The 16,803-nt window shown below is 39.0% G+C and overlaps 1 protein-coding gene across 1 annotated transcript in view; it reads left to right on the forward strand.

Moving 5' to 3' along the window:
- ctnna1 (catenin (cadherin-associated protein), alpha 1) overlaps positions 1–13,336 on the forward strand; it is a 78,341-nt gene extending 65,005 nt beyond the window's left edge. The window contains 2 exon segments of the mRNA XM_030145000.1: positions 7,732–7,866; positions 11,535–13,336. Coding sequence (XP_030000860.1) covers positions 7,732–7,866; positions 11,535–11,825 — 426 coding nt within the window. The 3' untranslated portion in view covers positions 11,826–13,336.
- The last annotated feature ends 3,467 nt before the right edge of the window (positions 13,337–16,803 follow it).

A 16,803-nucleotide genomic window follows, 5' to 3' on the forward strand; every position in this document is an offset into this window, starting at 1 on the left:
CTTCTGCAATGAACTAGAACACCATGAATGCCTTCCAGGCCAAATATTCCAAAAGTCTGTGATGTTTTACCCATTTGGACTATTGCGTCAGAGCCACAACAAGCCAAAGATTTCTTGGTGACAGATCATAGAGGCAGTGCGACTCAGCTAACGGTGGCCGGGCTTCGATGCTCCTGCTTCAAACTAGACGTAAGCATAAACACTCCAACTTTACATAAGAGTCAGATGAAGAAGATACCCGCCAAGCATGGTCTGTGTGTCTGAGGCTGTGGAGCAGTCACACGGTTCAACAGATCGGTAACTGTTTAGGTCAAATGAAAGTCAAAGAGGCAGCAGAGCAAAACATTTAAGCACTGCTCTTTGAACTGTTCTGGAGCAGCCATGTTATCAGTTTTGCTTACCAGAACTAAAATGAAGCACCTGACTGACAGGTGCAACGTCAACATTAAAAATTGAAGAGAGCCATTTAATTGGTCCCTGCGGTCAGCTCTAAAGCGAGCCACTTTGGCTTGCCCCCAGCTTGATTTTTCTCCTGTCATACCCAGTCTTTCTGTCTGCTTCAATGTCACATTAACATTCCCAGGTGAACACAAACATAGAGCATCTTTTCGGGAGATGCTGAGAAGAGGCTAGATCTGGCTATCATTATTCTGTTTGAAACGGATGGTGATGGATAAAGGTAGACTGCACTTTTATATTTAGCCATCAACAGTAAAAGGATCTGCCCCGCCGAGATGAAACCTAATGAACAGCATGGCAGCTATAAAGCATTAACAACCAGACCTGTCACAATAGTCAATTTTTGGTTGATGATTTAATGAGATTTACTGTTCATTTAAAACCAATTTAGGGTAAGCTTAATTTCTTAGTTTTTGTGTTTGTTTTTTGTTTTTTTTTACATACATTGCAAATAATGAAGAAAAGGACCTTTTTATTTATGACATTCTATTCTTAACTATGATTATATTTATAAAATTAATACGTGTGTCATCTTTTCATCCTCATACATCATTGCACACATGGCAGACTTGACACAAATAACATGAATATACAATCCTGTTAGTAAAATGTGCAAATAAATTACAGATAATGGTAGAAATGGAAGTTGTGTAGACTTGAGGTGAAATTTGTGGATGCAGAATGAAGTTGAAATGGACATTTCTGGGGGCTTAGAATGGAAACAATCATGATTATAAGAAAAATAAAGGTATTAATGTGTTGCGACAGGCCACATAACGTGGATGTGCACTGAAAGCATCAGTATACTCTGCTTATTCAGAGAAGAAAACCTCCTTTCAGACTCTTACCCAGCACTAAATTTTAACAATTCATGCCACACAGTTTAGGATTTCTTCTCTTTAGAGCTTTTAAGGCTGTCTTTCCTTTTTGTATAGTTACATGTTAACTTTGAGATTGAATGAGATTTTTTTTTGCCTTTTGTGTGAAGAAAATTTAATTATAAAACCTACCATAGTTAAGAAAACAATGCCTTCAGGGGACAAAGAAGTGTGTGGAGTTGTGATGTGACGTAGTCAGTGCTCAAATCTCAGCTGAGACGATGCAGTGGCTAAGAATATCAGTTCACAGCTGCATAACTGTCAGTGTGGCCGCTGGAAATTAAGTGGTATGATTTGTGTATCCACCCACACAGATGCAGCACCAATCAAAAACCCAACAATAAATGAAATTCTATACGTGTGTGTATATGTTCCTGTTGGTATGTAGCTCCATCTCCTACTTAAGTTTAAGCCCGAAGCGACAGTGTAATGTTTCCTCCACCTCTTTATACTGAGTTGCACTGGATGCTGTAACCTGTATGTCGATTCTGCAGGTAAGGCCACATATTCAGGTGCTGGTGGGTCTAGAGGCTTCAGATTTATTTTCTTCCCAGCTGGTCTATAAAAATATAACCCTAACACAGCACAGTCATAGTTGCCTGAATGAAGGTTTGTGTTTTGCTATTGCTGTCTGTGCTTGTCTTTCAGCAGTGACAGGAAAACAAATGAGCTTGTCACGACGTGGTGATATGGGAGGATTTGTAGGTTTGAGGCGCAGTTATGAATATAATCTGAAGATTAAGCTTTTGCTGTTGTCTTTCCTCATTCTCTACCTTTAATTTAAATGTTTTTTGCTAATTATTTTGCTACATTCTCCATAGTCTAGGTGATAAAGCACAAATCAAAGACATTCAACATGACTTCACTGTGATTAGCAAATGGTTAACTGCTTACACCTGGGGCAGCTGCAGTTCTGTCTTCTGTTGCCATGGTAATGCTGCGCGACACTTGTAGCAATGTACACATGCAATATGTCCACATTTTCAGAAGAACATCAGCTAAAACCTCAATAAAACCAATTTTCAGTAAATGGAACACAACTCAAACAACAACCACTTAAATGAGCAAGTATTTAAACCAAGCCAACAGTCCAAGACCAACATATGTCATTAATAATTTAATGAACAGACCAATTTCAAAAACTTTGCACATTAAGCAAATCCAAAGTATTATTTCTGTACCGCTGAAACTCATTGAATGAGCCAAGAAGGGCATAAATAAAGGTCGTATTATAAAGCGGTGTTTCTGAATTTATTTTCTGATCGTAATTTGGTTCTATATGAATGAGACTTCTGCTATCAGCTGGAAACAAATGGTCCAGAGTTTAACAGAGTAACATTCATTGTGTTTTGATAGTAAGATTTAAAACCCAAACCACAATACTCGTCCAGCCTGTGGAGCTCCCCTACAGGTTCCCGGACGCAGCACATCTGAATGCTGCCGTGTCAGTAAATATTGGAAATTGGCATTTCCTCAGGGTGATACGTCCTGAAAGGTCAGTCCTAGGCGGCAGCAGCACAGAGACTCAGCCTCTGTGTCTGCTCTGTATTAATGGAATTCAGTGGAACTGCATGGCATTTGTTCTGCAATGATGGGACCTGACCTTCCCGATCATCATTATATCATGGACATTACCCAACGCGTAGCTCGGTGAAATCCTTTTGTGCAACATCCTGCTCTGTCATTCTTATTGTTTCATTTAGGACCTTTCTTTTCTCATTTTGTGGGTGGTTGTTGATGGGAAAACTGTGCCTTTGCATTGTGCCTCTGAACTTTCTCTGAAGGAAAACCATTACTGCTATGAAATGCAAAAAAGTTGCCCCCTTATGAATATGGAAATATGATTCTAAAAGTCATGTAAGACATTGTTATTTAAGAGTTTCATTTAGCACATTAAAATAAAGATCCACTAGCCTTTGACCCAATACTAATGTTTCACCTTTATTTTTCTGAAAAAGCATTTAAGCACCGTGGAGCTAACAACAATTCAACAAGAGTCATTGACTTTTCTACCTCTACATCTGGCCTCTTTCTAAACACGGTGACTCACCTCTTCTAGTGTTTGTTCTGTAAAGATGTCCCGCTTGTGCAAGGAAACCTCTGGTGCCTCTTGCTTTGCCACCTCTCTCAAGTAGCTGACCAAGCAAGGTTAACTGTCCCAGCATATAAGGGGCGGTGCAGTGAAACAAGAGCAATGAGGCTATATCATCAGGCTCAAGGGCCATTTTATAGCAGCACAAGACGGAGAGAAATTATAGCGACTTGTAACAGTCCAAGTCACTCGTGCAGGAGAACCTCACGTCTGAGGTCGGCTCTTGGCATCTAGAAGAGGTACCATTTCACAAGCAAAAACAGTCATAGAATAAGCAGCACTGGAGCTGTCTATAAATATTGAAACTGCCAAACAGTATCGCCAAAGTTCTACTAGTTTTTGTTCCATTGTATTCTCCAGGTTAATGCAGTCTGTTTGGTCTGTGCACTGTTTAAACACAGGTATATTAACAGTAAGAGTCGGTAAAGTACTTCTATCTGTCTTGAGCCACCACCTGGGGTAATCCCACATAACGGGTCTATTTCAATCACCAGCACAGTCCAAGGTGTTTTTGTCCCTTCTCTGTGCAACTTATGTATTCACATGTCACATCCAGAGCAGCCCTGCAGAGTTTCCTGAGTGCTGAGTGAAGCCAGCAGCTGAGCGGAGTATGAACACAAGTGATGCTTTCACAGTGCCCTGCTCTCAGCCGTCTGAATACTTCCCCAAGCCCTCATTAGCATGGCTGCTGCATTTAGCCTCATCCCAGGTCTTTGCTATTGTATATGTAACACACACACACACACACTCACTCTCTTGGCCTCACTGTGTATTACTGATCCCACCCCCACACATACATACACACTGAGGTTGAATCCTCCTGTCTGTGCTTCTTTTACCCAGTTGGATTTCTCCCCCTTATTTACTCCTCCATACTGTTCCCCCTCTGGCTCACTGTTCATCCTCATCACTTCTCCCACTACTTATTTTTCTCTGGTTCCAGCTTTTTTCCCCCTGTTCTATTCCCATTTCTTTCCCCCCAGTCTCTCAGCCATGTATTAGTCCTTCCCTGTATGATGATCACCCCCTCCAGCTTTCTTTCCCCTCATCTCCTCTTGCAGAACTTTCTTTTAATAGAATGTCAACTCTCACATCTCCCTCCTCTCTACTTAGCTCATTCTTGTTTTAATCAGGAGCCAACGATGGCAGTAGTGAACGTCTCATTCATTTTATTAATATTGTCATAGGATGGCTATAGAGATCTATAAAGAAGACCTTATCATGACGTCTTGGTTTTGCCCTTGCCTGTGTGACCTTTTGTGTTTGTTTACATGTGCACATGCTGGGTTTCTTTGTTTTTTCACTGAAAGATGTGTTACAGTATATTGCTCTGGCCTTATTTCAGCCTAAGTGCCTTGTATAGCACTGATGTGTGCTGTGGGTGAATGAGCACAGTTGGACCTGGCCGGGGTGTTGTGTTATTGCATGCATGCATGGCTGTATGTCTGGGAGTGAAAGCACTCGATCTGCTCTCTGCGCTCCCAACAGGGATACTGATGCACACAGCAGGATTAGATGAATAACAAGCCGTTAGTCTGTTTGAAGAGTGCAAAAAACTACAGTGACATACACTATCCTCCTTCCCATATTTTCACAGATAGAGTACAAACAGAGGTTTTCCACATTTCCTGAATGAATCCATGGGCCATTGTTGGCTATAGAGCGTCTGTACAGGACAAGTCGCTGCCATTACATCCACTGAGTAGCACAAAGAGAACTTACTCAGTGTCAGCATTTAGCTCAAATGCAACACAAAGGGAAAAAAACACAATGGAAAGGGTGTGATTTTTTGGTCTCTTATGTACTATACAGGGTTCCCGCTGGGTCTTAAAAAGTCTTAAGTCTTGAATTGAAAAAGTCTTTAAAAGGTATTCAATTTGATATGGTAGGACTTTAAGTTATGTTGCCATATACTGCCTTAAATGTGTCAAGGAAATGCTTAATCTGCAATGAAATGTTAGTTTACTCAGCTCCACCCATTCCAACCTGACAATTTATATTGAAATTAGGAACTGATTATTGCTAACTTGGCCACCCCCAGTAAGAAATGACTTGGAGCGGAGCAAATCAAGGCGTTAATTTCTTAGTCACATATTTTAGCCAGTATGGCTATGAAATTGGCATTAAATTATATTCTAGTTTTAAAAATGTCCTAAAAAGTCTTGGATTTAGCTTGTAGAAACCTGTAGGAACCCTGACTATAGCTCAAGTTACATTCAGGTATTCTTCCATACTGTACCTGGCTTATAGTCAGCTAACTGTAGCTAAACAGGCCAATACCTACACAGTTGGTGACTATTGTTACTCTACCCACATTCATTCTACGAAATGTTGTACTCAACTGCTCTATTAAAACGGTTATGTGATGTTTTCAGTTAAATGGCAAGCAAACAGACTACCTGTTCTGGTATTGTCATAGCTTAATTACTTGATAATGTGTGCACAGAGTTATGTATCTGTTTCTCCGTCTGTGCATATGATCTATAAATGTATACATGGATATTGTTATGTTGAAGTTTTCATTTCAGGTATGCCTCTCAGCTGTCTGTCTTTACATGATTTTTACTTCTGTGTCTTGTGACTTGTTAATGTGAGTGGGAGATTATATTTAAAAATCTCAATGCAGATGAAAACAGATCTGTGATTCAGATACACAACACTCAAAATGCATGTGCAAATAATTATGCTTTAATAATACCTCCATAATTCCATATTTCTTAATCATTTGCGTTGTCAACTGTTAGCGGCGACACTACACTGTTGGCTATTTGTTCAAATAAACACAAAGTAGTAGAGTAGATTTTTGAGATTATTCTATCATATCCAGCCTCCTGAATTTCAATCTTTTTCCCCAATTGGAAGGCAGTGGTATTGCCGGTCCAAGGGTGGATGTTCCAGTGGGAAGGGGATGTCAGTGCTCACCCTTTATTGGCATAAAACCTGTGTGTGTACTTTATATTTCTGATCCTTTATAGTAAAACCATGTAACTCTGTTTTTTTCATGTGGTTTCACAGACACTTTGATACACCCAAATCCTATAGCACTGCATTTGCCAACCTCTTCCTACGAATGGTCTATCAATTAAAAGATTGGCTGCTATTACCTCTGTTTCACCTTTCTCTGCACTCAGAATTAACAGCTGCCAAAGGACTCTTCCTCCAGTCTGCCAAGCACCTGCAAACGCTGCTGTTTCAGCCAGCCCTTTCTTTTGGCTTGATCACTCACATGGCTACTCTGGTGCATTACGCAAGAATAGTTTGTTTAGCGAGTGGATACTGCCGATGTCGAGCACCGACGCCTCATCAGGGTGTTTATACATCGAACTTGATGAGCTTCAAAGAAGAGTACTGTGGCCCAATTACTATGCTGGCAGGGGGCTCGTTTCACAAACTAGAAAAGCAATCGGAAATGGTGTTCGTAGGTAGAGCCCAAGTTTAATTATGATGAGATGAAATCATTCAAGAGGTGGCCGATACTAAATTAGATGCATTTGTCGAGCTCTTCACATACTGACACTTTCAAGTGCTTTTTATGGTAATTCATCATCTGTCTTCAAGTTGACACATTTCTTTATTGTCCCTCTGTAGTTTTTTGCACTCTTACTGACACATCTGTCTGCCAATGCATTCCATGTTTTCTCCAAACTCTAATTATATGTATGTGTATATTATTATTATTAGTATTATTAGTATTATTAGTAATATTACGTGCATTGTGTTTTGAGTTGCTAGTCAGTGTGAATTAATCTTTCACTTTCAATGCTGGGAAGTTTCTGTGCACGTGTCCAGTCTAAACGGTTAAGTTGTAGTTGATTGTTATCCGTCATTTTCCCATGATGACATTACACACAGGGTTCTTATTCCAAATTTTGTGTATGTATATACAGCTACACTTCAGAGGATCATTACCACTGCGCATAATTGATTGACAGTAGCGTTCGGCTCCTAATAGAATTTGCATCCTGTGTGACTTGATTGTGCTTAACCCTGTGAAGATGAGTTATCAATCCACCAGGTTGTGGGCGTGCGTTTGTCATTTTGGCTGCGAGCACATCCCTAATGTGGGTGTCTACCTTACCTGTCACACTGCTACTAACTCATCTTGATAAAGTGCGCGATCATTGCGTCTGTTGAATCACATAAATATTCAGATTGAGTAGTGCCAGCAAATGACTAATGTGACAAAACTTGATTCATTGTACCACCTGCAAGCAGGTACTGTTACAAACACTATCCCGTTGCGCTCCTGCACTAATTGATGTTGCGTATTTGTTCACGTATGTCGTCTGTTTTCTCCTGCAGTGCCCTGACTCAGCGTGTAAGCAGGACCTGCTGGCCTACCTGCAGCGTATCGCCCTGTACTGCCACCAGCTCAACATCTGCAGCAAAGTCAAGGCCGAGGTGCAGAACCTGGGAGGAGAGCTGGTCGTCTCAGGAGTAAGTTCAACTTCATTTCAACCCATTGTCTGTGATTTACAACCCCCGTACGCCGTGCTCCCTCAGGATGTGGCATTAAAGTTTTATCATTACAAAACTGAATTCTTTAGCAGCCCATTTCTGCTTAACACGTCGCAAGCAATAAAGCACTTTCAAAGGTAACAACATGCCAATAAAACGGGAACATTAGAGGCTGATGTAAACACTGAAGGATTCACAAAGCTGCTTTGTAAATAGGTGAAGAATGGAACAGTCTATTCCTTCAGCCTTAAGGATACACCTAATTTATTGTGAGGAACAAATGTAAACAGAACAGCATTTGTTTGCAGTGAAATCTCCACAGGATTCCTTTAATCTCCAACTGGAAAGATGATTAAGTTGATAGAATGCATGGGCTAGTTTTATTATAGTTTTATTATCTGGCTTTTTCCAGATAAATTAAAAATACCGAGTCCTAATGGCAGAGGCCGTTAGTGGTGATTAGGCAGTGATTCATACCCGGCGCCGTAATTTGCAGCTTATGTTTTGTATCATATGAACAGATAAGAGAAATACTGTTCTGTTTTTTTTTTGTTTGTTTTTTTCTATATTAAGAAAAAAAAAACTATCGTTACCCAAATGTTTACTTTAGATAAAACTGTTGGAGGCCAGTGTTTATAGACTCTTAAGCATTAATTAACCACTGACTTGCAAGTGGAATTAATTAACTAGGTTGTAGGTTCTGTTCATGGAGGAGATAATGATTTCCTCCCTCTTGAAATGAGACCACTCCTCCAGGTCTCCTGCAGTTGAGTGTCACCAGTGTCTCTGAGCCTGTTTAGTTGCAGAGATGAAATTAGTGTGACCTTTTTCCATATTCCTCACATTTCTCCCCTCTGTTTATTTGACGCACAGAAAGGTCATTAATTCAGAGGTATAAACACTTGAGAAAAAAAAAAAGGCTCTTCTCTTAGTCCACAAAGTTTTCTTTCACTAGGATTGAAAGTAAATATCACTATAAGAGGCCTTTCAGACTTCAAAATGTCCAAAAAAAACCTTGAGATGTTCCACTTACATTGGTGTTCAATGGATTAAGTGGACTGTGTGGGATGTTGGTCAAGCTCCCACACTTTTAATAAATGTTTTGCAAGCAGACAAGCTATAAGCCTACCACAAAATATGAAAGAAATATGTCCACCCTGTCACTGACAAATACATGTAAACCTAAGTGACAGGGTGGACAGTTGTGGCTAAAGTTAGCATTTAATGACCACATATTGGACCTGGTGTTGGTGAAGTAGGTCATCTTTGAAGAGGACTGTGTAATGTTTAACAAATTTATGTAGAATTTTTGAAAAAATTTATATTAAATGATTTTTTGAGGTGACAGGGTGGATGTGTTCATCTTGAACACATCTAAGTACAAACAGAAAATGTTGAAATGCAACTACTAAATGCTTTTGGGGACTATGTTTCCACCTCCAATGAACACGCTCAAAATGACGATGATGTCATCAACCAGCTTGTTAAAGAGGCGGTTCCCCCAAAGTGACAGGGTGGACAGCAATTTAAAGGATGTGTAGAATGTTAAATATTGTTATGAAAATAAAATATAAATTATCAAAATGACAACATCTAGAAAGTTTGTTTTTTTTTTTTGTTTTTTTTTTTTCATTTAAACACTTATCAGTCTCACTAAATTTAGATGGGACGTGAACAAATCATCAGGGTTCCCACATGTCCTGGAAAACCTGGAAAATGATTGACCAATTTTCCAGTCATGGAAAACATGGAAAATGAGAGAAAAGGTCAAATGTCCTGGAAACGGTTAAGTTATCCTGGAAAATTACTTTTCCTCCCCCTGCTGTGTGACCCTGTGTGCTTAAACTGAGATGAAACAAAGGAAATAGTTTTTCAGTGATTTGTTGAAAATATACAAATACTGCTCGAGGAAGTGCAAAGGAGAATGTAAGAGTTGAGTTGGGAATTGTCCAGTTGAACATTGTAACTCCAGTTTGTCATGCTAATGAGGTGCTACACTGTAATCTGTGGGTGTGTTTGCATTTTTCTATGATGCATGTGTCATTATTATTTTCCGTAGATAAATTGTAGCCATAGACTGCACATAAAAGTCTGAGTAATAAACATAGAACCAATCTGTGCGTTTACATGATAACTTTTATTCCTGGTTTAATCTGATTAAAGGTTAGATCCTATTTAAGATGCCCATGTAAACACCTTATTCCAGTTGAAAAAGAAAAGTTCGGTTTAAATTTAAACCTGATTAAAGCCACTGGTTTAATCCCCTTTTAATTCCGATCTACATTATTCCTCAGACATGTAAACCCTTTATTCCGTTTGGACTTTATACCTGCCATTCTGCGCATGCTCGTTGTCTTGTCCTGTCGCAATGACGCACACATTCTGCGCTGGCGGAAGAATATGCAATGCAGTATAGTCTTACCAAACTGTTCCAGTGGACTATTCTGATGGGATCTACCAGCCTCTAAAACCCTGAAGGAAGAGTTCACCACTTGTTTTTTTATTAGTTCATTTGTCATGCTCTAATGAGTTCGATAAGTGGGCAAATCAGTTTGCACTGCAGTGCACCGATTGCCTTGTTCTCGCAGCCCTTCCTTTAGCTTAGCTTAGCCTAGTTTAGCATAATCGCTTCATTCCTTTGGTCAGACGTAGCCAGGCTTTTATAGGTGATTTTGAGTATTTTATGAGTGATTTTGTGAAATTCAGTTCTCCCTAATCATTACTTTAGTCCGCTGGGGTCAATATGATCACAAATTGAGGCTCAAATCATGGCGATGTGACTTACTGCAGTAATAAAATCTTGGGAAATAAAAACTAATGCAAAGCTAAAACGGTAAAGCAAAGCTAATTTAGCGCATGCATCCCTTCCAACAAAAAGATTTTCCAACTTCCGTCAACACAACAGTAACAAGATTGTATGAGTGCAGTAATTAAGGAGAATCGGATTTCAGAAAATCACTTACAAAAGACAACAAATCACCTTCAAAAACTGGCTACGTGTGACCATGGAAATGCAGTGACTATGCTAAGCTAAGCTAATAGAAGGGCTGTGAGAACAAGGTAATGTGAGCACTGCAGCACAAACCCTTTTGCTCACTTATCTACCTCATTAATACCTCATGTAAACCTTTATTCGGGTTTAATATTTCCATGTAAACAGAAGAGAAAATACTTTAGTTCTGAATTAATTTCTTCTGGAAAAATAAACCGGATTTTAAAAAACATCATGTAACTGTACCCAATCTGGTTAAATGCAAGTTACAACTGTAGAGAAGAACACTTCCAAAGAATGAGGGGGACAGGAGAATGGATTAGTATATGACTTGATAACTTGTCTGTGTAGCAGCTGAAAATGTCCTGGAAAATAATTTCAGGAAAAGAGTGGGAACCCTAATCAGGTACATTCCCTCAAAGAAAATAGTATAAAAAATAGAATCACATTTCAAGGGGTTTAAAATTGTACTGATATATGTGAAAGTGTTCCCCATTCATAATAAAACCCCAGAATTTTATTATTTTAATGTTTCCATGGTGACAGATTTTTCTGGGTGACTCCAAAGACACCTTATAGTGATTCTGGCCCATATACTAAGACCGTCCAGACTAACCGTTGCCCTTACGCTTTTTTTTTTCCTGTCTCTACTCAGTTGGACAGCGCCATGTCACTCATTCAGGCTGCGAAGAACCTGATGAACACGGTGGTCTCCACAGTGAAGGCCTCGTACGTTGCATCTACTAAGTACCAGAAGAACAAAGGTATGGAAGCCCTCAATATGCCGGCCATTTCCTGGAGGATGAAGGCGCCTGAGAAGAAGCCTCTGGTGAAGAGGGAGAAGCAGGACGACGGGCAGACCAACAGAGTGAAGAGAGCCTCTCACAAGAAGCACATCAACCCCGTACAGGCCCTGAGCGAGTTTAAAGCCATGGATAGTATCTAAAGCACCCGTTTATTCCCCTTAAGAAAAGACCAATGATTCTATATAGAGAATGAGCTTCTATTCAAAACAAAGGGTATTGGAATATTGTAAAATGTTATTCCATCTTAGAATAGACGACTTGTCTGTTTGACCAATTCTACTCATACTCTGCCTCATTTCCTCTGCTCCACAAGTGAATTGCTGTAGCCATTTTTTTGTTTTGTTTTGTTTTTTTGGGTTTTTTTCTCCTTAGAAAGGACAGTTTGAGGGAAGTCAACTGGACAAAGACTGTTTTCTAAATGCATCACCCATTTTCATGTCTATTCATAGGAGATAGGCAGTGGATTTCATAGATACTTTAAGAACTAATTCCTATTCTTGTATCTTTAACATATTTTATAGAAATACTGCTGATGTTTTCCACTGTTTGATTACGGCAAACTTGTGTACCACAAATATCAACTATGCAAAATCTTGACTGACTTTTTTTTTTTTTTTTAATTCAAGCAATAATTGTAGTTTATATGGATGTGAGAGTACAGTATAAACACGTTCTGGTTCAGCTTTTAAGGAGACAAAGTCGATATATTTCCATGTGTGCCTGCATTTTTTTAGAACCGTGTACAATGATATGCCACTATGTGAGTTTAACACTATTTTCAGTGCTGTTTAACTAATGATTCGCGTCCCGTTTTATAAATTGAATCGATACATGTGGTTTCTTTATTAATGTGCATCTCAAATTGTATTTTATTTTTTTTACGTCGACATGATGCAACAAACCAAACCAGCCTTTTTTTTTTTTTTCTTTTTCGGTTAAAACGAGGCTCAGCTCCTCCGAGCAACCACGTGTCGGTGCTTTCCAAAGCCGACAAGCTTCATTGAACTGTCGATGAGACCAAAACACCTCCACAATCTTATGAATGCGTCCAAATTGAGGGATCAATATGTTTTGTCTCCACAGCTTAGAGGTAGGCGAGGAAAGGGGAGGATTTCACAGACTTCAACCTCAGCTTACTGTTTGCATTTCTTGTCCTAAAGCTCCAACACTAATCAAGACTTTAGGTCGGGCACAATCATTACAAAAAACCCACCGGCTTGTCAGGGCGTCGGAGCTTTAAAGGAGAAAGTTCTTTTCTTTTAAGTCGAGGTAACAGCTGTATGACGGAGTGGCTCTTTGCAGCTTGTTTTTCCGCCGTATCGAGCTGCTGCCGCTGCTGCGTCTGTATACGCCGAGGCTTTGGTCGGGGCTCAATCTATGTCATGCTTTTGTTTGGTGTCGGTGGACAAAAGCAGGACGGGCATCTGTGGTATGTGACAGGTGGATATTTGTTTTTATTTTTACTTTAGAATCAAGCGTTTGGTGGTTATTGAGAGCATTTTTTCTTTTGCATTTGAGTTTGGATTTATATCTGGAGTTAAGTTTAACTACTTTGCCGTGGAACTTTTGTTATTGAGAGCTAATTAGTGCACATGGTTCTTATATTCTTGTGCCTGCTTAATATCTTAATAAAGAGTTGGAATTAATGGACTATTTCTCTTATTTTCTGATGTTTTGCTGTGTTTCACCATCCTACCACACCTATGTTTTGTACAGGATTCCCGCGGGGTCTTAAAGTCTTGAATTTACAGATCTGCATTTAATACCTTACAAAAGTCTTTAAAGCTGCATGTGACGTTTTTTCATCAAATCTGTAAAGCCTGAGTGATAGCTTAAGTATGACGCATCTGTTAGTCTTTCTGTGATTACACACCTGAATCACTGTTCTCATGGTGAACAACTTCAAAGTTGACTCCATCACAACCAGTCGGTTTACATACTAACCTGTCACTCGGGCCTTTTCGGAATTCCACACAGCAGCAAGAAGCAATGAAGCCATTTTCATGTTTGTTGCTGCTGCGGCCATACTGCAGCTGCATGGAATTCCAAAAGGCCCGAGTGACAGTTTGGTTTCAGTTTGGTTCGTAAACAAACAGACTGCTTGTGATGGAGTCAACTTCAAAGTTGTTCACCATGAGGGGAGTGATTCAGGTGTGTGCTCACAGAAAGACTAACAGATTCGTCATACTTCGACTATCACTCAGATTTTACAGATTTGATGAAAAATTGGTGACGAACGTCATTTGCTGCTTTGAAATGTATTAAATTTAATGATAGGTCTCAAGTTCTGTTGCCATAAACTTGTTTACTGAATTGTGTTTAAATGTCCAAGCTTCAAGAAAGTAACATTAGTCAACTTAGTTCCACCTGTCCAAACCTGACAATTTTAATGAAATTAGGAACCAGTTATCACTAACTTTGCAGCCCTGTGAGAAATGACTCGAACAGTGGGAATCAAGGTGTTGGGACAAATACATTTTCCTAAATTGTAGGAGTCATGAATTTTTACCAGTGTGGTTGTGAAATGGGCATTAAATTCCGTTGTAAGTAGTTTTAAAAAGTCTTAAATTTCACTTGTAGGAACCCTGTTTGTAGTCTGGGTTAACAGTCAGCTGAGAATCTAAATCCTTAATACATCATGTCTGACTGTTAACACTGTAAACTTTTAACTAATGTAACCGGCTTCCTCTACTGGCTTTTATTCCTAAGTGCTGTTTTTGTCATCAGACACATTGCTGAGTTGTCTGGTTGCTGCGTCTGAAACAATAGCCTGTGAGGAGGATGCAGTGGGAGACTAAACAAAGACCAATAAACTATTCAGCCTGAATCGTCTTGTTTTCCCTGAAGTGTCGGCGCCGCCGTAATCACATGTCAATCTGTCTGAGTTGTCGCTCAACGTCGTCTTCAGGCTGTTTAACTATGGGATGGCTGACGGGCTGGTCAGACCGGGGTGTTTCACTTATAAATCTACTGTGTGTTTATTCTTAACCCATAAAGACCCAAACATCCACCACCGATCAAAACCATCTACTGATCTAAAATATTTAATACCTGTTGATCCACTAATCCTATCAATACATGTAAATAATTGGTGTAAAATACAGGTTTTTGTCTTTTCATGGTCATCAGATATGACCCATTTGGACGTTCAGAGGCTTCGTAGTTGCCATGGAAACACCGTCATCTTCTACAACATTGATTCATCAGTAAAACCCATGGAGTTGGATCTGTGACAGTGGATGGACACACTGGGTTATGTTCAGTTAATGACAGATTTGACTGGAAAAGTCACTTTTTCTGCAGTTTTCTCAGCTTTTGATATAATATCCTTCAACTTTAATCAGATTTTTTATGAACATCTACATGATCAATGAAATATAGGAAAATGCCAGATTTATACTAATAAACGGCAAAATACAGAAGCTAATATTATAATAAATAGTGAAAAATCACTTGAGAAATGTTAGATATGAAGAACATTTCATTTGGGAACTGACACAAAAGTAGCACTGGGTCTTTATGGGTTAAACCTCAAATCAACTGAAAACAGGTGTGAACTCATGGGGAATGAAGGCAGACGATGGAAGTCTGCTCTACAGCTCTGCTTTACATTGAGCCTGTTCACATGCACACTAATACTCTAATCATTATACGATTCCTGGAGTCATCAGATTATTTAAGTGACCATGTAATCAGGATAATCTGATGTGCTTTACCAGATAACAGCAGTAATCTGATTACGAGAAATCAGATTAACACACCTGGATCCTCCCCAATACTCCGATGTTCTCCTGCATGTGTACAGGTTAATCGGATTTATTTGGTTTATTTACGTCTGAGCACGTGTAAAGACAAAAGCGTAGAGAACTGAAGTTATGTAGTCCAACATGAGTGGGGGACAATAACAGGATGTGGAAGTCAACCATCACGTTTTATTACGTATGTACTCCAAAAGAAATCCGATAATGGACTGGAGTGTGTAAACCAGGATTTTTTGATTATCGTATTTCATAAGTGCATGTAAATGCATCAGATCTGATTATTAGAATTATCTGATTACTCCCACTTATCAGACTTTTATAGTGTGTATAATGTAAACAGGCTGAGGGATGAGTTTCAGACCAGACCGTACGCTCTAGTTCAGAATGTTTGTTCATGTTAATGTGCAAATTTGGATAAGTGGAAAATATTTGCCCACTGAAATAAGGAGAACTTGAACAGACCTTTCAGGTCATTTCTAATGATCACCAGAAGAACCACAGTGTTGAAATGAAAACTTGGATTTCTGCATGGTTTGGGATTACACAATAAATAAAGCTCCCCTGGGAAAACGCTGTAAAATCCCAGATGAGATTATGGTACATGTCGTCCCTTTGTGAGTTGACATTGTTAAAAAATGACATTTTATTTGTCCAGGAAGGTCCCACTGGGATATGAGAGCTCATTTTACAACAAGTCATGGTCATAGCGGCAGCAAACAGTTTCTCATGGGAAATGAACAAATTCATGAAAAAGGGAAGTGCTTACCTAAAAAAAAAAAAAAAAAAAAAAAAATATATATATATATATATATATATATGTATATATATATATATATATATATATATATATATATATATATATATATATATATATATATATATATATAAACCATTGGCCCTGTATCTCACAGCATGATCTATCAAGAACAAGTTGACTGTGAGTTTGTTAGAGTCCTGTGGTGTTGATGTAGGAGATCCATGTTCCTATAGAAGTGGGTGGTACTTTCACTGGAGGAAAACTCAACTAAAGAAATGAAAGTCCTTATACGACTTCCAGTCAGTAATCAGTAGTAACTATACTGATATCTGTAACCATGCACATGTTATAAACCATCAAAATATGGACCATTATAAGGAAAGGCACATTTTTAATAATGCAAAAATTCCTAAAACCTTCACAATTTGCAAGATATAAAATCTGAAATGAATCTGAGCAGTAGTTTTGTCGAAGAAGAAAAGGATGAAGTAAATATAAGAGGCAACTCTACTGGTAATTAAAAGAATAGAGGTGCAGGGCAGGTGGTTTAGGTGACAATATTACTGTATTCTGACATGTGTTCATGGTCAGGTAAAGTCA

This window comes from Sphaeramia orbicularis, chromosome 10 (genome assembly GCF_902148855.1).
Source record: "Sphaeramia orbicularis chromosome 10, fSphaOr1.1, whole genome shotgun sequence".
NCBI lineage: Eukaryota > Metazoa > Chordata > Actinopteri > Kurtiformes > Apogonidae > Sphaeramia > Sphaeramia orbicularis.